Source organism: Mus musculus, chromosome 9 (genome assembly GCF_000001635.26).
Source record: "Mus musculus strain C57BL/6J chromosome 9, GRCm38.p6 C57BL/6J".
Lineage (NCBI taxonomy): Eukaryota > Metazoa > Chordata > Mammalia > Rodentia > Muridae > Mus > Mus musculus.
Genome location: NC_000075.6, coordinates 118,685,136 through 118,706,488, shown reverse-complemented (window position 1 = coordinate 118,706,488; position 21,353 = coordinate 118,685,136). Strand labels below are relative to the sequence as shown.

At 48.6% G+C, this 21,353-nt stretch overlaps 1 protein-coding gene across 2 annotated transcripts in view; it reads right to left on the bottom strand.

The window, feature by feature from the left end:
* Itga9 (integrin alpha 9) overlaps positions 1–21,353 on the bottom strand; it is a 294,295-nt gene that overhangs the window by 194,515 nt on the left and 78,427 nt on the right. For both annotated transcript variants that reach the window (NM_133721.2, XM_006511918.4), the window contains 2 exons: positions 17,065–17,219; positions 8,015–8,175 (listed from right to left, as the gene is read on the bottom strand). In NM_133721.2, the coding sequence (NP_598482.2) occupies positions 8,015–8,175; positions 17,065–17,219 (316 nt within the window). The remainder of the gene's footprint in view (positions 1–8,014; positions 8,176–17,064; positions 17,220–21,353) is intronic.

The following is a 21,353-nucleotide window of genomic DNA, read 5'->3' as shown; positions in this document are numbered from 1 at the left end:
GGGTTTTTTTTCCTAAGAATCGTTTCCAGAGGGAGGTTAACTACCAACGGCTTGATGCTAATTTCTGTAATAACAGACGTCATGTTCCCCCAAACACACTTCGTCACATTCTAAAGAGCCTCGCAAGGAACCTGGCTGACTGCCAGATTTTGACTTCTTCCAAAAGAAGAAATGTTTGCCAAAATAAAAGGAAATAGCTAAACATTATGACACACACATGCATCAGCAATTTCTGCTCTTGAGAGGTGGAGGCAGGAAGACTAGGAGTTCAAAGTGCTCCTCAGCTAATGGTGGGATAGACGGCATCCTGGGCTACCTGAGACTTGGACTCAAAACAAAAAACGAGAACGGAAAACAGAACAAAGAAAGAAAAACAAGCAAAAGTTTAAAACTTTTAAAAATGAATGAATGGGGATGGGAGAGGGTGTCAGCAGGTAAGAGCTTGAGAGTGCACTGAGCGAAACAAAGCAAACTCAAATAGCGTGGTTTGTCACAGTTTTGTCCATAGACTCAAACTTCAACATACCCAGAAAGGGAGAATCTCAGAGGATCCGCCTCAGCAAACTGGCCTGTGGGCGTGTCTGTGGGGGCGTTTCCTTGATTATTGATTGATGTGACAGGGCCCAGCCCACTGTGGGCGGAGCCAGCCTTGGGCAGGTAGAAAGGCAGTTGAGCAAGCCTCAGGAAGCAAGTCAGTAGACAGCGACCCTCCATGGCTTCTGCTTCAGTTCCCGCCTCTGGCTTCCTTCCCTGACTTCTCTCAGTGATGGACTAAACCCTGTAAGCCACATAAGTCCTTCCCTTCCTAAGTTGCTTTCGGTCAGTATTTTGTTACAACTGCAGAAAGCAGTTCCCAGAACACTGGGAACTGTCAGGAGAGGAGAGCAATCATTGCACTGAGATAAGCCGTGTCAGCAAGACAGGCGTCACGGGTCCCCTCTCTACGTGGAATCTTGGGGACATATTTAATGGAAGGGACTCACTGTGGACATGGAAGTGGAAGAGGAGGAAGGAATCCAACAGAATGACAGTGGGGCAAATCCGACATCACTGTGCTGTTAATATGTGACAAAATCAATTACATTTGGTTGCACTGTAATTTATATATGCCAACCCTGCACTTCAATCTACATGCCAATGAGCTTTGGTAACAGGACCTACTCACACAGCCATGACCTAAAATGTGTTCCTCAGCCCAGAAAGTCTCATTTGTCTTTGGTGCTAGTATCGTAACTGCCACCTCTCTCCAAATCCTTGGCCTCCAGAAACCCCTGATCCACCTCCTGGCTCATTAAGTGAGCTTGTCTCGAATGCCACACGGATGGGAGCAGATAGCAGGTAGCCCGCTGCATCAGGCGTCTTCACACAATGCTCCTGGAGGCCCTCCGTGCTAACGTGTTAGGAGTGGTCCATTCTTTGCCAAGTTCTTTACACTCCATCATTCGGCAGAAGTCCCAAAGTCCATGCTCCAGGCAGTGGGAGGCACGGGAGCTTTTCCACAGCGCATTGTAGCTCACTACCTTCCAGGAGGCACCACAGTTTTCTAAATATACAAACAAGTGCTTGCCGGACACCCTAAGAAACTAAAAACAGTTGCTGCAGTGGCAGAGGGGGTTGAGAGACATTCTTCCCTTCTATGCTTCTTAGAATGGTTTTCAAAAACATAACTATGTTTCTCTAAAGCCCTCTATGTTTCTAATGCTCTATGTTTCTCTCAGTCTTAAATCTGCCAAACTGTACAGCTTTAAATATTTTCAGCCATCTCTTTGCATAATCAACATGGTTGGCTTTGAGCTATTATTTCTCCAGAAAAAGAAGGGACCTTTGCTGTTTTTTTCCTCTTATTTCTCATGTAAGAGTTCTTCCCTGCAACTGGTTGCCCTTTCCTTCACTATTTCCTTCTTAGCAAGTACGTGAGTGTGTGTGAATGTGTGTGTGTGTGTGACTGTGTGTAAGTAAGTGTGTATGAGTGTGTGTATAAGTCTGGGTGTATGTGCATGTGTGAGAGTGGCAGCATGTGAGTATATATGTGTGTCCTATGAGTATAGTGTATGTGAGTGTATGTGAGTGTGAGCATATATGTGCCTGTGTGTGTAGAGTGTGTGTGTATGTGAGTGTAAGTGTATTAAGTGTGTGTATATGAATGTGTTCATCTCTGTGTATGTGTGAGTGTGTATGTGTGTGTGAGTGTGTATGTGTATATGTGCATGTATGTATGTATATGTTTGTATGTATGTATATATGTGTGTATGTATATATATGTGTGTGTGTAGAGTGTGTGTGTGTGTGTAGAGTGTGTGTGTGTATGTGAGTGTAAGTGTATTAAGTGTGTGTATACGAATGTGTTCATCTCTGTGTATGTGTATGTGTGTATGTGTGTGTGAGTGTGTATGTGTATATGTGCATGTGTGTATGTATATGTTTGTATGTATGTATATATGTGAATGTAGTGTGTATATATGTGTGTGTGTAGAGTGTGTGTGTGTGTAGAGTGTGTGTGTATATGTGAGTGTAAGTGTATTAAGTGTGTGTATACGAATGTGTTCATCTCTGTGTATGTGAGTGTGTATGTGTGTGTGAGTGTGTATGTGTATATGTGCATGTGTGTATGTATGTGTGTATGTATGTATATATGTGTATGTAGTGTGTATATATGTGTGTGTGTAGAGTGTGTGTGTGTAGAGTGTGTATGTGAGTGTAAGTGTATTAAGTGTGTGTATACGAATGTGTTCATCTCTGTGTATGTGAGTGTGTATGTGTGTGTGAGTGTGTATGTGTATATGTGCATGTGTGTATGTATATGTGTGTATGTATATATGTGTATGTAGTGTATATATATATATGTGTGTGTGTGTGTAGAGTGTGTGTGTGTGTGTATGTGAGTGTGTATGTGAGTGTGTGTAGAGTGTGTGTGTGTGTATGTGAGTGTGTATATGAATGTGTGCATGTGTGTGTGCATATGTGTATGTGTGTATGGGAGTGCTCTGAAACCTGAGGATCATTACTCCATGTCTGTTCTGCAGACTCACGCATGTGACTGAGCTGAGGGCTCACAGGTGCTTTATGGGATGTAGAATGGGAGTAGACGAAGCCCATGGTGCGATCTCAGCCCAGGACAGCACTGAGCAGTGCAAGACCCTGCCAGGCCAGGAGGGGCACTGTTCCTACAAGCAGGGCCACAGAAACTTGATTGAAATCCTCTTGCAAGTCCCTCCATGAAACATACTAGAGCCATTTCAAGGAGAACTGTGACTTTCCAGAATGGCCAAAGTGCTTAGAGCCCTGTTCTTGTGGGCTTTTCTTGGACAGATCAGTGGCTCAGTTCTGTTCAACAAAAGTTTTTTTTTTCTTTTTACATTTGTGTGCGTGAGATGGGGTGGGAGTGAGGGATAGCACACATGACACCTGTGAAGACCACATATACATGCCAAGGCTAAAGCGTGGAAGTCAGAGGACAGAGCTCAGAACGTAGGAATTTTCACCACGTGGAGCCGAGCGATCAAGCTCAGATCCTCAGGCTCTGTAGCAAGCACTTTTACCTGCTGGGCCTCTCAGCAGCCCTCGGGGGTCACTGAGGGCTTCTGGAGGGCATTGCTGACCCTCACAGGAGGAAGGGAGGGGCAGGCCTCACGTGTGGGACCTCCTGCATCCCCATGGTTCACTCAGCATGGCTGCTGTGGCTGCTCACTGGCCTGTCCCACACTCCATCTAATGGAAGGTTCAGGACACACTTCCCTGGGTACTGCCTGATGAGGAGCAGTCACCGCTGGTCTGGGTGACACCACCTATCATAGAAGTAGCCACGGGATGTTTGTTCCTGTCCCAAGCTCTCCTGCCCACTTTCTCCTAACACCATTTACTGGTTTCTCAGAGATACGAGCTCCACTCTGTAAGAGAAACTCCTTGTGATCCAGGTGCTAGCTAGCACAGGTAGCCATTCCAACATGGTTCCATGTACCAGGTATTTATTCTGAGCTGACTATCCCAAAGCAGGAGTCTGGTGGGGAACCATTTCCAGAAGGCAGGAACATGAGGGAGGTTACTTAGGGCCTGGGACCATGACTGGGGCTGGCCCATGGCGAGACTGTGTCCTCAGGGACAGTCAGATATATTCAGCAGATGAGGAGGGAAGAGTCATGTTACTCAGAATATGACAAAGGCTGCAATGTGGGCTGATGTATGTGCTGCCAATGACACTCAGCATGGCTCTATAAAAGGACCATCAATTTAAAAAGTTACCCCCTGGTCAACTCCCTGTTCATCCTTCTGGTGGTGTCAGGGGGAGCACACCACTGGGGTACCCTAATGTTTTCAATTCTCTCTGAGTCTGGTAATTTCCCTTTTCAACACACAGGATGGTAGGCGCCTCTGTGGAGTCTAGGAACTGACCAGAATTCCACAACAGTGTCCTGACTTCAGTGGGTTTTTTGCATTTTTCCCAGTTGCCTTCTGAGTTGGGCAATGATTGGTTTTCTGTTTACACAAGGGCACTGCCCCTCTTATTGTACAAAAGCACCCAAAGTCATCTGAGTTAAAGAGAAATTATGAAAGCAAGCATGAAGGGAGTGGAGCCTTAAGGCAGGAAGAATGCAAAGAGAAAGCAGGAGGTGCAGGACTGGAAGCAGACACAAGAGCTGGACCTAACATGACTGAAGGGCTGGAGACAGCAGCAGGAGCCCAAGGGCTGCGGTGGAAAAGCATGGATCCCGGTAGCTCAGAGAGAAGGGGCACGGCAGCTGAGTCAGAGCATCTGTGTCATGCAAGTAGAAGGCAAAAAAAAGGTAAACTGGGGCTGAGTGCTAGAGAGCCCTGAAGCCAAGAGGACATGCTCTGGGTTTTACCTGTGACACCTCCAGACCACTTGGACAGCAGGGGAGGGGGCTACCTCCAAAGCTAGACTGGTTTGGGGGAAAGGGAAGAGATAAGTGGGGTCTATGACATCTGGGAAGCAATCAAGGAAGCCACTGGAACCGCTTCAGCACTGCCCCAAGAGGAGGATGTGTTTTGCCACAAAAGTGGAATCTCCCCGGAGATCCCTTCAGGACCAGAGCAAGGTACCACACAGCTAACTCAGGAGGCAGGTATTGGTCCAAGCTAGTCTCTGCAGTGGAGACTATCACCATATATGGAGAGAAAACTTAGGGGGAGAGAGCGGAAAAGAAAACAAGAGAGTACTGAACGGGCTTAACGACAGAAAGAAAAATGCCTAAAGATAGCCTAAACAAAACACGCGTGGCCCCAGTGCCGGCTTGTCTGCTGGCCATATGGCGTGTGATAAGACGGGACGTTTGCATTTGTCTTCCGTGACTTGTCTGCCGAGCCGAGAGCCAGGCCTGTGCAGTAGAGACTGTGTCACAGTCCTTCAGCCCTAACTCTCAGATTCCAGTCTATGCCCCCCCCCCCGCCCCCAGGATGGAAAGCAATCACTGCAGCATCCCCTCCCCCACTCCTGCTGCCCCATCTCAACCCTCACATAAGCCACAGTCTCCCCAGCTGTTTTCCCACAACCCCTGTAAGCCACCGGGCTATGGCTGCGAGGTCTTAGGCCAGCTGTGCCACAATGGAAACAGCCAGCTAGCTCATCAACACTTCCTCCCACTCAATACTCCACATTCGCCCAGGTCCTCTGTTAGGGTCCAGGAAGTAACGGTAGGAGACAGCTCAGTCACTGCCTTGAGCATTTCTTGGAATGACGTCTCTCTCTGGTATATTCCACAGCCTCATGTGGCCACATGAGAACAACCAGACTATGGTCTGGAAGTATTTGGGTAATGCCAAGCCCCCTTATGCACAGGGATATGTTCCTAGAAATTCCGCGGCTATATGAAACTGCAAATAATATCAATCATTATATAATACTTACGATAAAGTTCATAAATTAGACAAAGAAATAACTGTTTTAAAAATGAAACTACCATATCCTGAGGTAAAAGGTATTTACCTTAACATTTATTATTTTTAGATTATTTTTCCATATATGCCACTGGACCTCAGAGACCTATAGTGACTGATACCTCAGAAAGAGAAGCCACTAAGAAAGAGGGACATTGCACACATATTAACCGTTTATCTAAAATCCAAATTCAATGGGAAGTTTTGTGTTTTGACTGTTATAGCTGGTAAGTGCTTAGAACAGAAGGGGCCAGAGCAACCTTTGGGGCAGCCTTCCTCAGACCATCACAGAGATAGCTCCGCCCCAGCCTGTTCTTCGCCATTGCTGTTCCTGAATGCACTTAGCCAAGAGTACTTAGCAGGTTCTCTGCAGTGGTGACTTCTAGTGGGTATGAACCACCTGCTATGACATTTTCAGCCAAAGCAAGAAGTTGCAAAGAGCCTCAAAGGAAAAGATTTGTGGTGCCAACTTAGCACAAGGAAGCCCCACTCCCTAGCAAGTGCCACACAGAGCCATTTGATACACCTTGAGGTTTGCACACAGGCCTCTCCTGAGCAGTCCACACCCTCACTCACAAACCAAAGGAATCTAAGCTCAAGAAGGGCAGGGTAGGCTTAGCAAGAGCACGGGTGGCTTTATAAGTGGCCAGCAGCGCCAGGCAAGGGCAGCTGGCCTGGGCAGGCCCTGACATGAGTCTGTCTGGCAGAAGGCAGAGCCCAGCCCCATAGCAAAGTATCTCAGGCTATGAACTCATGGGCTCCAGGCCAGACATGGAAGCAGTTCTCTACACACAGCCTAGATGCAGCTGTTACTATCTGACTATGACCCCAACGAGGCAACAACGGGAAGATACTTCAATCTACAGATTTCCATCTGCTAGACGGCTATGGCTAATAATATTATGTTAAACTAAACAAAATTGGTGTTTGTGTAAGTAGAATATTGGAAACTATGTATGTCCCAACCAAAGACTAATAACCCTGAGAGCTTCATCAGACTCCATGCAAAGTTTTTATACTCACTATGCAATGTTTATCTTTTGGTTTGGTTTGAGGCAGGGTCTGACCATATAAGCCGAGACTAAGCTGCAACTCTCTAAGTAGCCTGGGTAGAATTTGAGCTCATGGTCTTCTGCCCTTTCCTACCAAGTGCTGGGATTGCTACTCTGCTCTGGGGGCTGCTGATGCTAATGATGACTGTCAGAGCGACTGTTGCACGTGTTTTAGAGAGTCAGAGGCTCACACAGTGCTCACACAACTGATCCACACCGGCTCTGTGAGATTCAACCCTATACCCACAGGCATTACACCAACTGCCCACGCCGTGGATCTGTCCACCTTTGTTCTCTGTCTCTGTCTGTGGGTCAGTGGCTGACCATTCTGCAGGGCCTCTCTATCACCAAAGCCTGGCTTCCTGAATTACATGAAAATATACCCAGCAAATAATCTCAAGAAGAGAAAAACATTTTAGGAGTTTATTTGGAGGAAGGGAAGAGACCCCCCCAAATGCACTCCTAAGATAAATAGAAAGTAAGAGAAGTGAGCCCCAACCAGTCTTCAAATGCATCTCTGACCGTGAGTTACTACATCGTGCAGTGGACCACAAAGATGGGCATCCAGAATGACGCAACTGAAGACCCAGCACACAGCTTCTGAGTTGTTCCTCCCAGTGACTGCCAAGCCTTGGAGAGGATGAAAACCTCCCAAGAGAACGAGGCACAGTCAGAGACTGTCACTGCTCTCCTGCCATCCTCTACCCCTTCTCGGAGGCTGAGGCCAGCACAGTAAGCAAAGGGACCAGTGCAATGACTCCGTGGGTAGCACTCCCCTCGCACACCAGCTGAGGTCAATATTCCCAACTGCTTAAAGGCAGAGGATAGAACCTATGCCGCGGACGTGTTTTTTGACCTTCACATACACACCAGGGCAGGTGTGCACCCCTCCACAACGCAACAGTGTTTCCAAACGGAATTAAACATAAATAAGATGGCTGTCAGCTTTTAACTTCAAAAGGCAAAATGCATGTTGTGAAGTAGAATGGTGGAAGTCCGAGGCTACATAATGAAACAAAAGTAGCTCATGCTGCTCGGAATCGGAGGGTTAAAAAGAAGAGGAGACTGACCTTGACGTGGGCCACGTAGTGATGACACACTTCGTCCATGTGGGACAGCTGCAGCCTTTCTGAGACCTGCCCTGCCGTCTCTCCAAACAACACAAAATAGACTCTGGGCAGCTGGCCCTTCTCCTTCTGTGCCACATCAGCCGTCAGATTGTAGTTCAGACCTGACAGTAAATAAGAGTCAAAGATGTTAGCAAAGATGGACATAGAGTGTTGAGACTCTGAGCCCCACAGTTCTGTGGAGACCCTATGCACAGTTCACACAGTATAGGAAACTGCCTGGCAGCCCACATCAAGACCTTCTCAGAAGCCTGTAGTCAGCCTATGGAAGATCCAGGATTCTGTGCTCATCAGACTTAAGGTTCATCCTTGTTCAAACCTCATGCCTTTGTGAGATGCCAACAGAACCACCAATTTGGATATATTCAGGGATTACTTTTATCACGTGTAGGGTGCTGTTCTGACGGGCCAGCATCACAGCAAGTCTGTCAAACGTAACTAGAAGGGACTAACATCATGAAAATGACTTCTGTTCGACTATATGTGATACAGGGAACAACTGCTTGCAATAATTCCCATATCTCTTACAAATGCCAGACCTTCTCTGACTGTGAGCTACCCGTGGTGGGACGAGGTATCAGTCGACACACAGACAAAAAGAAAAGTCGACTATCACGGAGCCCCAAACTGATACAGGCTGAGGATGGCTTTACTCTCAGTGTGCCCATCCTTCTAGTAAGACTTTGGCCATAGTGGCTCCTACATGGTGGTTTTCTTCTGAAAACTCAGCCCCTATACCTGTGAGGACAGTGCCAGACAGCAGAGTGGCCTGCACACAGAATAGAATATAAAAAGGACTGAGGCTATGATGCTAAATTCATGCCAGGTAAACCCAGAACACCTTGCCTCCATCACTTTGAGTCTATAAGTAAACAGCCAGCTGTAAGTTTTACTAGGTAACTGGACTCCTGCATCAGCAGATCTACAGCCCTGTTCTCTGCGGCAGGGGCCAGCCCCTCTCTAAGCCATTCTATTTCTTAACTCTTGTGGGTTCTGAGGTTATTGTATTTTTTAAGGCTTTTAAAAACTATATATTACGAGTGTGTATGTGATTGCATGTTACATGGGAGCAAGTGCTCTAAGGTGCTACAAGAGACATCAGATCTCCTGGAACGGGAGGTCCAGCTGGCTGAGCTGCCCAGCTTGGGTACTGGGAACCAAACTTGGGTCCTCCAGAGACTCCAATCACTGAGCCATTTTTCTAGCTCCAGGAAGTATAGTTTTTATAGTAGACAAACAACAATGTCTGCCTCTAACATGACCAGATGAGATAGCTGACCAGTGGGGAGGCAAACAAGAGGCCCCTCCCCAAGCCATCTCCACACACCCATCTGTCAGAAGCTGAGCCACTGAAAGCCAGTGCCTGGCCAGTATTTAAGTATGGTGAGCCCAACTCACAGGAATGACTGTGTCCTTAAGCAACATCAAAGAGACACGAGACCGGGGAAGTCTGAACAGGGAGAGAGAAAGGTGATTTGTCAGTTGTCCTTAGCTACGTCTCGGCATACTTTTGCTGTATCTAATGGTTTCCCTGGGCCCCTGCCATATCATGGCTCCCCATCATGCCCAGATGGCAGATTCCTAGTCACTGAAGGCTATGATGCCCCCAACTTGCATATCCCAACAAACAGCTGGATTCTAAGGTGATGCTGGGTCACCAGGAGGGACCCAGGACATGGGTCATCCCAGGAGATAGTTCTACTATTAAGAAAAGGGCATCTAGGGAAAGTGCTTTTGTAGAGAAAGCACGGGGTAGAAGCAGATGCTACAAGTGGAGTGTGTGTGTATAGACTGCCAAGGTCTTGAAGAAATTCTCTGGGTCAACTCATACAAAACCTCCATTTTTGAGACAAAGGGACCCGAGGCTTCCAAATGGAAATACTCAGCCCAGCCCAAGAGCCATCTGCCATTCAGTAGAATCAAGACCTCTCCAGATCTAGTCTGGCTACTCCTACCACACAGTCTGAGAACTTAATTTTTCAGTCTCACCTGACCTGAAACCTCTTACTCTCTGAATGCAGAAGTGGCAGAACCAAGCACAGACTGAGGTCCAGAGCCAAACTCTGAGGCAATCTACCATTGATTTCAGGCACCAACAACCCCACAGTATGAAAGGTTATGTTTAAATGAAGCGAGTTTCAGGATGCTATGTAGCAAGATCACATCTGGAGAATGCCCACTGCTGGGACAAGTCAGAGGCTGTGGCTAGAGCCACATGGTTTTAACAGCCCTTGTCCAGCCATCCTCTTGGCTGACAAGTGAGGGTTGTTCATGCCCCCCAGGAAAAGGAAACTGGGAGGGACAGCAGACCCTGGTGATCCAGCCAGATGAGCTCAGAGAGAATGGAAGGAAGACAGGAAGACAGGAAGTCAGGGCAGAAGCTGTGGACTCCAACACACATCCTCTTGGCCTTTTCCAATCTCTCTGTCTCCACGAAGGTACTTTTCCAGTTCATGGTAGAAGCCAGGACTCCAAGCAGCACCCAGTAGGTAGACAGTGTTTTCTTTCCCCTTAGGGTGCCTCACACTGAGGCATGAGATGCCCAGCAGGACTGAGTTTAATGGACCCACAGTGGTGACATGCTTAGTCATACAGGCCCTGTTTGGTTTGCTAGAATGGCTAATTTATGTGCCAATTTGGTTGGACCTCGGTAACCCGTCAAGCACTGAACTACACACCTCTGTAAGGGTCTTTTGAAATGAGTTTGACAGTTAAATTATTAAACTTTGAATGAAGCAAAACAAATTCCACAATGTGGGTGGGCTGCAGTAGTTGAAAATCTTGAGAAGAAAACCCCTAAGTTCTTTCTGTACCCCAATAAGGAATTCTGCATCGAGCCTGTCTACAGATCTAAACCAAAGCTTCAGCTCAGCCCGCATCTTTGCCTAGTTCAGAATTCAGGCTTGTCAGTCCTATTGTCCTATGAGCAAATCCCTTAAAACCCATCAGCTCGCCCCACACCCCCTGATACTCTTATTCTTCCCGTTTCCAATCTCCCTGGCCTGTTCCTCTGGAGAATCCTGCTTATGCCAATATTCTGTCACATTTACAGGCTGGTACTGCCCGGGCTCATCCCTCTGCCAAGGTGTGCCCTGAGACCCTTGTCTTGGGAGTCTATTGTGGGAGATTTTTAAATTAACCCAGGGCAAGTCAGAATAGGGGAATGACTTTGGCTTGCTACGCCGCGCTGGGTATTTTGCAAGCGCCTACTGCTCAAAGTATCACTGCAGTCACGAGTGAAGATTCTGGAGGCTCATGGAAGGGTAGGAGGCTGCAGTTCAAACAACAGAGCCATAGATGAGACACCAGCTCTGCTCTGAGTGGGGCATTCAGGTGCCAACCCTTTAACCTAGTAGCTTTATCCCCAGTGTTCAAGTGTCTGATCCCAGACAGACCTGGTTATCCACCCGCCAAAGGTAATCATTTCCTCTCTAGCGCTGCCTCCTACGAGGTATGGAATTTATCTTGACATTTTAAGTCTATATAGGTTGATTCTTCATCTGACTCTCCCTTCTAGAAACAAACAAGATTCACCATGAAGAAACTCCTGAGTGAGGAGAGTCTGGGAGCTGCCAGAAGTAAGAAGAAACGGTCGACTGTGAAGCCCTCTGCTCCAGCGGGACCTTTAAATAGCTCCCACTCAAGTGCCCCACACATGCTAGGCTGGAGCCAATCAGCTCGCTTGAGGTAGGGTGGTGTCTGAGTAGCAACCCCCTAATGCAAGCCAGCCCTCAAAGCCCCTGCCCGGGAGGATGCTGGTTCTGGTTAGCTCCGGTTCTCACAGCACATGACACATCAAGTTCTTCCTTCTGGCAGTTTGTGTCTATGCCATGTCGAATGATGTCATGTGGTGGAAAAGCTGACCGTCCCCAGTCATGCCCCTCCCCTCCCTGCCCCAGAGCTGGTTCCCAAAGGCCCCCCACATGGGCTGGGGCCGGGAGAGCACCAGCTGTCTTGAATCAACTGGGGCTCTGGTCTGTCCCAGCCAACACCAAATCATTCCCAAATCTCCATCAGAACAAGGTTTCAGCTCTGAAAGTTGACTTCCAGCCTTACTCATTTCCCTCAGCGCATCCCAGGAGAGGAGGGAAAGAGACATTTCCACCTTGCTGGCTTTTCTTAACCCTCTCTCTCTTCTTCCAAAGAATGCGATATTTACTTGAGCAGCAAGCAATTAGTTTTTTAGGTAACTCCGTTCCTTCCGTGGACAAGGCTCTCCGTTTCCTATTCCTACACTTCAGGGGACCAGAAGCTTTGGGAAAATTCTCTTCATGCAAAAAAAGCTCTCCAGAGCAGATACACCACCTCTAACGTCAGAAAAAAAGGGTTTGCGGGTACCAGGTATCTGCTTCCGACTATATTTCTGCTATGCCTTTGGATGACCTGAGGGCCATCCTCGGACGCTGGGATCGACAGCTTGTCTGCAGGCAGTGATAGGGCCTCTGCTCAATGGAAAGCTTTGTCAGGTTGTCTGTAAGCCAGGGAGATGTGAAGGATCAGAGAGCAAAAGACAGGCTGGGCACACAGCCCTGTGGTCGAGGGTTTTCGTAGCATGCTTGAGACCCTGGATTCAACCCCTGAACTAGCAGGTGGAAAAAGCAATGTCATGGGACTCAGCCCTTGCAAGTTTTCATCTGATGCTAGGGCAAGCCTGTGACCACCAAGACAACCCTATGGTCTAACTAGAGACATAGCCTATGGGTAAGGAGCAAATCGCTCTTGGTTACAGAAATCAATTCTCTTTGTGGCTGTCAGGAGGCTCTAGGAAGCCACAGGCAGCCAAGGATGAAGCATCCGAGAATACTCTTTGGAATGAGCCGAACTCTTGTTTGCAATTGCTTAGTGAAACATGGGATAAACCTGTTCGTGAGGCTGCCTGCTGCCAGAGTGGGAAGCCAGCCGGCATGCCACTTGGCACGTGTCTAGAAGGGCAAGTGAGGAGACCCCTCCCGCTAGAATGTGAGCCTGTGCTCTGTGCCCAGGGCTGAGCACAGCGTCTGGCAGAGCTTCATCACGCTTTGCTGATCCAAGAGCCCAAAATAACACAGATGAGGTTCATCTTCCCACCTCCATGCTTCCAGAGTCCAGGGTGAGCACGGAGAACGGCCTCTGAGAGCCAAGGCTCTCTGGAGTAGGAACGTGGCCTTCATACTTCAGATCCCCCATGAACCGAGATGCTTCTCTGCTGGTTTATGAAGCCCTTGGTTCTCAGTTCCAAGCCCACCATCCACTCTGCTGTGCTTCTAGGGTTGGGATCCCACAAACCTGTTTTGCCAACAGCTCCCTGTGAGGTTCTGCCAATAACAAGAGGGAGAGAGAGAGACAGGGAGCCTGCAAGGCTGGAGGGGTAAGAAGGCCTTTCTCCTCCATGCTTATTCATCCGCTTAACCAACAACTTTTTTTTTCATGGCAGCTGGCCCCAACAGCCATAATTCAACTTCTTAGTTTCTTCTCCATGGCCCAGAGCCCTCATCATACTTTCTCAGAGGGGTATGTAGTTCCACCCAGTGCTCTCTGCTTAAAGAATTGGGTTGGAGTTGCACAGAGTCCCTTCCACAAACTCTCAGGTTCTGATAACCCCAAGGAAGGAGTTAACTGAGTGTAACCTTGACAGGCCACCCAGAAGCTTGGTAAAGCACAGGTCACTGTCTTCTACCTGAAATTCTCTTTCAGTTTGTGTGTACATGGCTAACCAGAAGCCCGCAGGAGATGTCATGCAGCTGATCTGAGCAGCTAGCTGGACAGCTACTGGCTTGGACTCAGCCATGGCAGCTCTCCTCTGCAGTTACCACTGCTTCCTCTCCGGCCTGCTCAGTCCCTTCCAAGAAGAGTCAAACCCTCTTACAATGTATACTGCGGCAATCTGTTTCCTCACTGGATTTTGCTTATTACAGTGGCCAAGGCAAATTCACCCCTTATGGACATCCCATTTCTCACAGTATTCCCAGAAGTCACCATTGCCCCTCTACAGGCTGAACTTGACACTGCTGTGACCAAATGAGAGTTGAGATTTCCCATTGCTGAAGCAAGATTGAAGAGACGTGTACTTGGCCAAGCCCGATAGGTTCCAAGGACAAGATGCAGAAGCCCAAGGGACAAGACAGCTTCTCTGGCTCCCAAAGTCATCCTCCAAACAGGTCATGTGACTGAAGACCCACCAGACTGATGCCACAGAAGACCCCACCCTTGGTTGTAATTCAGGTGCCCAGGTGGGGCTGCCCATATGCAGCCATCTGCTGGTAAACAGCCCAGAATACAGACATGCCGAGTGTCCAGAAGACCTTTCCAGACAGGCATCACCAGGCAGTCCACAGACAACACCCGGGACAGCTAGGGGTCCACCGCCAAAAAGAAGTAGGAAGGAATACAGAGCCCCCAGCTCTGCCTTCTGAATGCAGAGGCCTAGGAGATGACCCTGGGTGGAGGACCATTTGTCCTGGAGGTGCCTGTCCTTCCTGTATCTGGAGACTGGGGACACCGTCTTCCTAGCTCTGTGGAACCAAGAGTCTCCTTGCTGACCATGGGGGATAGCCACATCAGCCCTGGCTTACACAGCTCCAATAAGCTACCACCCCCACTGATGACCACATTTCCAGAACAGCCATCCATTTTTCTCTCTAAACTCTCTGCTCCACAGCCAGCTCATTCTCCATTTCTGATTGAGATGTCCCTCATTTTCATGAAAATGACAGAAGAAAATGAGATGATAGTTTGGGAATTCATTCCCTAAAGGGATGTAAATGAAAGCCTACCCCTTTTCTAGAGGGGTTCAAGGGCCAAGCAAAGTCCAGAACAAACTATGATCCCCTAAAGTCCAGCTTGGGGAGAGAACCAATTCCCAACAGGGAACCAGGAGGATTGTTGGGCTAACTTACAGAGCATGAAAGAATGGTTCTTGCAGGAGTGTGGGTGATCCCAGAACAGCCACTCTGGAAAGTGTCACCCCAGCATAGATGACAACTTCCCCACAGCTGCATGGTCCTCACCTCTCCAGTGACCTCCCACGGCCACTCCAGCGTGCCAGAGACTGTGAGGCCAAGCGCAATTAGGGCAGAATGACATACAAATGGCTAAGAGGTATGGACGCAAATGGCTGGAGTCTCAGGTGAGTCCAGTGACTTCCCTCTTCTTCCTTCTATGAGGGAACAGACAACAACCTCATCTCAGGGGCCTTGAGTAGTTCCTGCTATTCAGATGAAGTGATGGTGGTTGTCCCCGGAGGGCAGCATCTTACAAAAACAAGTGAGGGGACTTCTCCTTACTGCCCTATCAATTTCAATATCGTCCACACGTGAATCTTAGTTCTTCCATGTGTGCACATACATGTGCTTCTGGGGGTTGAATTCTGGGTCTCACACATGTTAAGCACTTTCTTTAAGACTCAGCTATAACTCAAGCCCCAACCTGGTTGCTAATGGCAAAGATTCCTAGAGAGCCGCAGAGTACAAAGGGACATTTGTCTTCAGTGACTCATGTGACAGAGGCTAGGGAAGTGACCTGAATGGAGAATGCACAGGGGTCAAACACCCACCACTGACCACTGCCCAGGTGGCTCCTCAGCCTGCCTTTCCACAACCTTTCAATACTTTAAGGACCATGGTCAAGCTCAGACCCTAGTGGTCTGTGAAAAGCTGTTGTGTGACTGTGGCCCCGGAAAGGGTCACCGGTTGAGAAAGCATAGGGGCTCCACCCCATCTCCTCACTCAGCCCTGGAGTCTCACGCTCTGAGCCTTCTTGCCCTTAAACTCACTTCTCGGTTTCTCCGCTCTCCCAAATGCCACTCATTTTAATGTTCTACAGAACCGAAATCATAACTATAAAAGTGGTGTCCACCACCACATCAGGAACAGAGCAACGAGAACTCCCCACAGGCCTGCAGCTCGGAACTGTTCCTGGTGTAGGGCGCAGGTAGATTTGAGTAAATGGTTATTGAATGAGAATCAGTGTGAACTATTGCTTGCATATCTTCTAGAGCTCTAAAATATCCCTTTTATGTGTAACAAAATTAAGATTCAGGGGTTTGGGAGTATAGGCATGTATTTATCGGGCAAGAGGGCCTGGGTTTGGCAACTCCCCATCCCTTCCCCGTTCCAACATAATAATTGCTTACAGCATCCTGTGAAATGTTTGCTAACAACTGATCAGCATGTTGATGTAACGGATGGAATGTCCTAAGTCCAGCTGAGGGAACTACACGTGTGGGTGTGCTTTGCAGGTTTGGGGGTTGTGCATAAGTACGAACTCCAGAGTAGTGCTTTTCACACTCAGATTGCACACAAACCTCACACGGAAGTGGCCATAATTAGCTACAGCTCTCCAGTTGACACTGCCTCTCATCATCAGAGGGAATCTCAACTGAGGCATGTACCTCATTTTGCCTTGTGGTCATATCTAATAGAGAGTGTTCTTGATTGATGGTTGATTTTGGGAGGGCCCAACCCCATGTGCAGCACCATCTCCCTGGACTGTCCGAGAATGTCTAACTGAATATGAGCTTTTCCCAAACTCTCTGAGATGCCAGAGTAACACCACACTCTTAAAAACCTGAGTCCTGGAAACCTTCACCTCCAGATCCCAAAGTCAGCTGTGTGTCGGGTACCTAGTTGATGGTGCAAGCTTAGTGGGCGGCCTCCAGATTCCTATCATCTCCTTATGTCAATGCATGGAGTGTTGCATGCAGAGGATGCTCAGGCACTCCATCTCAGCAGCCCACACTCTGCCCCGCCCGGTGAGTTCCCGTCTGGTCCTCATGTATTTGGGGAGAGAATGCAGGAAGAGGTTCTTGTCCTAGAGCTGAAGGGTGTGTGAAACTTGAAACACGTAAATGAGCAGGGAAGAGGAAGGCAGAGCCGCAGAGGAAGAGTATCCAGTCCACAAGACCCCCTGCCTGCAAAGCCCACTGGGACTCAAAGTGAGAGGGAACTTGGAGCATCCCCCGGGTTGTCACCTCGCATCAGCTAAGACTGGCGAGTCCCGACACTGTGACTCATTACCGATTTCTCCTGGTACATTCTTGCCATGGAACCGGAAGCACACGGTGACATTCAGGCAGTTCACAGGCTGTTGTCCATCGTGACACTGAGGTGCTGTGATGTTGATGGAGCCTGGCAGGAAGATGGAGACATCCACCGTGATGACCGGTCTGGCCCTGCAGGACAAGGAGGGGGAGGGGAACCTGTGTTAAGTAGCAGCTTCCCGAACCAAACATGAACTACACAGGCAGAATAGATCCCGGGCCTTCAGCCAGCATTTAATTAAAGAATGAAATGCCCCAAGAGAGAAAGGCCAGTGTGCTCTCTGTAAGTATTTTTTCTGGTTTTAAAAGTAGCACATTCCCTAAAATACTAATGGTTTGCTTCCCGGTAACAAAGGCAAGTTAGTTGTTAATGAAACACAGCTGGCTGAGGCCATAAATCAGCCACCAGATGCTGGGCGATTATTTAAAATTTCACCCAAGAAGTTCCGCTTTCCATCTTGTTGGGGAGACACTGTCGAGAAGTTTCTACAACATAAACTGGGACTCAGAGACTAGACACAGAGCTGGCTGTGACAGCTTACCCTGGAACCCCAGAATCCCAGTAACTGACTCAGAAGGAATTCCCAGAGTTCCAGGCCAGCCTGGGTACCGGCATTACGAAGCCAAAGGAAGCAGGTGGCAGGGAAGAGAGAGACAGAGACAGAGATAGACAGGGAGATGGAGAACACTGGGTATACACTGAGTCGCTTCTCCCTTTTTATCTAAGTGAGTTAGAACTTGGCAAACTTCTATCTCATCCACTTGGTCAAATATCCTCTTTCATTTATGTCTATCAACGCATTGGTTATGCTCTAAAATGAATTGATTAATGGAGTCCCAGCTGGTACCAGCCGAACATTTCAAGGCCTGTCTGGCCTTAGGACAAAATGAAATGCAATAAACACAGCCCTCTCTCTGACATGACCACCCGCCCAGTGCCTGATGGATGGCCAGCATCCCTGGACTCCCCTGGGGCATCAAGACAAAAGCTGAGACAGAAGCAGGCATCTCCTTCCCATCATAAACATCTGCTCAAGGAGGTGTCACCTAAGCTGTGGCTTGACCTTCTCCCCTCCCAACCTTTCACCTCTCAGGAGTCCTGGCCTTATGCATCTGGAGTGACACGAGATTAAGGGGCACCAAGAGCATGGGAAAGATGTAAGGATCAACCAACATGCACTGGGGTGACAGGACAGAGGGAACAGAGGACCAACCAACTCCAGGATGAGAGAACATTAAAGGAAAACTTGGCCACATAAGGCACTGAGAAGATGGAGGGCATGAGGGGACCCTGCTGTAGCCGCCATTGCAGAGAAGGAAGGGCAGCTGTGACCGGGCAGTGAACTGGGGGACTCTGAACAAATCTGGCTATGGGACAAAAGGAAGTCAGGCAGCACTAAGGCCTGAAAGAAACCAACATCCTGGCCTCTCCATGTTCTTCTTTCTTCCTGAAGATGCTAGAACTACTGATAAAGTAGATCACCACACTCTCATTGGTATACAATTGATGTCCTGATTAACTTTGTCAACCTGACAGGGTCTGGAGTCATCACGAGAACGGATTTCTAGATCAGGTTAAGTGAGGTAGGAAGACCTACCCTGCATGGGGAAAGTGTGGCCCATGGGCTGGGGGTCTTGGGCTGGGTAAAAAGGAGAAACGGAGCCAAGTAGCAGCATTTGGCTCCCTCTGCATCCTAACTATGATGCAGTGTGACCCCCTGCCTCATGCCCCTGCCTCCATGACTCCAAAGGGACTGTACCCTTAACCTACAAGTCAAAACAAACCTTTCCTTCCTTGACTCATTAGGCTTTTTATCCAAGCTTTTGTCATAGCAATAAGAAGTAGGCAACAAAGAAGCTGAGGAATGCTGTATAAAAGCCTGCTGGCTGCGAAGCCTCCCTACTGTGTGTTTCTCTCTCTCTCTCCCCCCCTCCCTCCCTCCACCCCTCCCTCCACCCCTCCCTCCATCCCTCCCTCCATCCCTCCTTCTCTCTCTCTCTCTCTCTCCCTCTCCCTCTCCCTCTCTCTCTCTCTCTCTCTCTCTCTCTCTCTCTCTCTCTCGTGTGTATGTGGGTGTGTGTTCGTTCGAGTGCAGGCACACATATGTGGCCTCAGCCCTATGACTTATCTCTGCCTGCTGCATTACTAAGAAAAATAGCTACTGTTTCTTTCTAAACCTCACCCACAAGTCTGAAGCCCATTTCTGGGCAGGGGAGCACAGAAAAGTATCCAAAGCTTCAGAGAGAGAGAGCTAGGCTCCTTTCTACAGAAACACCCTGGCAACTCCTGACTGCTAGGCTTTGGAAAAGAAGATGAAAGGCCAGACAGAGTCCATCCCTTTATCCACGGGTCAGAAAGAAGGCAAGGTCCCTTTCCAGAGAGCTCAGCTGAACATGATGGCATGATGAGCAGGAGACAGAAGGAGCAGTCCAGAACTACTTTAGAGAGAATATCCTGCATATTGTATGGATGCATTACTTGTCGATTAAAAAGCCTATAGCCTATGGCTTAGGCAGGAAATGGAAGGTGGGACATCCGGAAGGCAGAAAGGATTTTGGGAAAGAGCAAGGCACTGGAAGATGTGAGCTGGACGCATAGTACCTGAGCACAGGGAACTAGCCACGTGACAAAATGAAGATTAAAAGAAATGGGTTATCCTGTTTTAATTCTAGTTCAAGAAGAGCCTAGATATGTGGGCAAGGTGTTGTAAACATATTTTGAGTCTGAGTCTTATTTCTGAGAGCATGGGGCTGGGAGGAAGAGCCAAGTGTAATGTCAACAAGCCACCTTGCAAACCTTGCAAAGCAGGGAGGGTCCTTTGAAAGAAAGGGTGGGCAAAGCCCTCCTGGGCCCATCTCCTTCCAACATCTGTTACATCAGGTCTCTCGGGTTTTTTGTTTCCACTTCAAGTGTTGTTTTTGGATGAGGAGAACAATCTTTCGTAAGCCTCTCTGGTCATTTCCTTTGCTCTTTGGTGGCATGGCAGTAGGCTCCTATCACCAGAACACAGCACCAACACCGTGCCCCCCCCCCCCGCCCCCTGTGCAAACTTCCTGAGGGCGGAGCTGCTCCATCTCCTAGGGTGAACCCTATCTGCCACTCACCAGCCCCAGAGATAACAGAGGCAGAGAGGGGGCACCTGAGGACAGAGCCAGGGGTGCTTTTAAGACTTCAAAGAAGCAGGTAACTAGAGTGCTTTACAATGGCAGAGACATCAAATCTTCACATTGTACTTCCAGACAAATAATAAAAGTGGCTAGGGCACAGTTCTCATGGGGTGGTGTTCTTGTGCTCCTGGCAGGGAAGGGGCAGGGAAAGGTTAGTTATAAAACCAGCCCCGGGCCTTCCTCTGTCCAAGAAGCTCATCTGCGTCCACACAGATGAAGACGCTCAGTCAGATTCTCTCTGAGCCACAGCTCAAAGCTTCCCCAAATCCCAAGTGCATCCCTCAGCGCCTGCAACTGCAGCGAGCCCAGAAGCTCTCTGCAGGCATGCACACACACACATTCCTCTTTGCTTGGCTCACCCCAAATCAGAAGAAACTCCAAATCTAACTTCCCCGAAGCACTGTCCCTGAACCATCTGTGGATCTGCAACCCACCTTCAGGAATAGCCACTCTCACTCTCACCCAGTCTCCTTCCCTCAACCACAGCTGTGTGCCCCTGCCACACAATACCCAAAAGCTGCATCAGCCAATACAATCACTGACCTTGGGTATCACCTCTGCCAGGACATGCCCACCTGGTCCTTTCGGCTGAATGTGACACCACCGTTGCCTCTGACCATGTGGCCCTGTTGTGTTTTCCTACCGGCCCTTATCAGAATCTGGAATTTTCTACAAAGCTTGTCTTAATTTGCTTTCCTGTTGCTGCGATAAACACCATGACCAAAAGCAACAGGAGGAGAAAGGGGTTTATTTCAGCTTCCAATTTATGGCCCAATGTCAAGGAGAGCTAAAGCAGGAGCTTGAAGTAGAAACCATCAAGGCTCACTGTTCATCAGCTTCTCCCCCTGGCTTGCCCAGCTAGCTTTCACGTTCAGACCAGACAGACCCACCTGCCTTAGGGATGACACCGCCCACAGTGGACCAGGCCCTCCCATATCAATTAGCAATCAGGAAAACTTCTCACAGGCCAACCAGATGGAAGCAATTCTTCCACTGGTTCTCTTTCTTCCCAGGTGTGTCAAGCTGACAACCAAGCTCACCACCGCAAAGCCCCTAGTTCTCCACCCATAAAGCAGGTTATTAGCAGTACACACACCA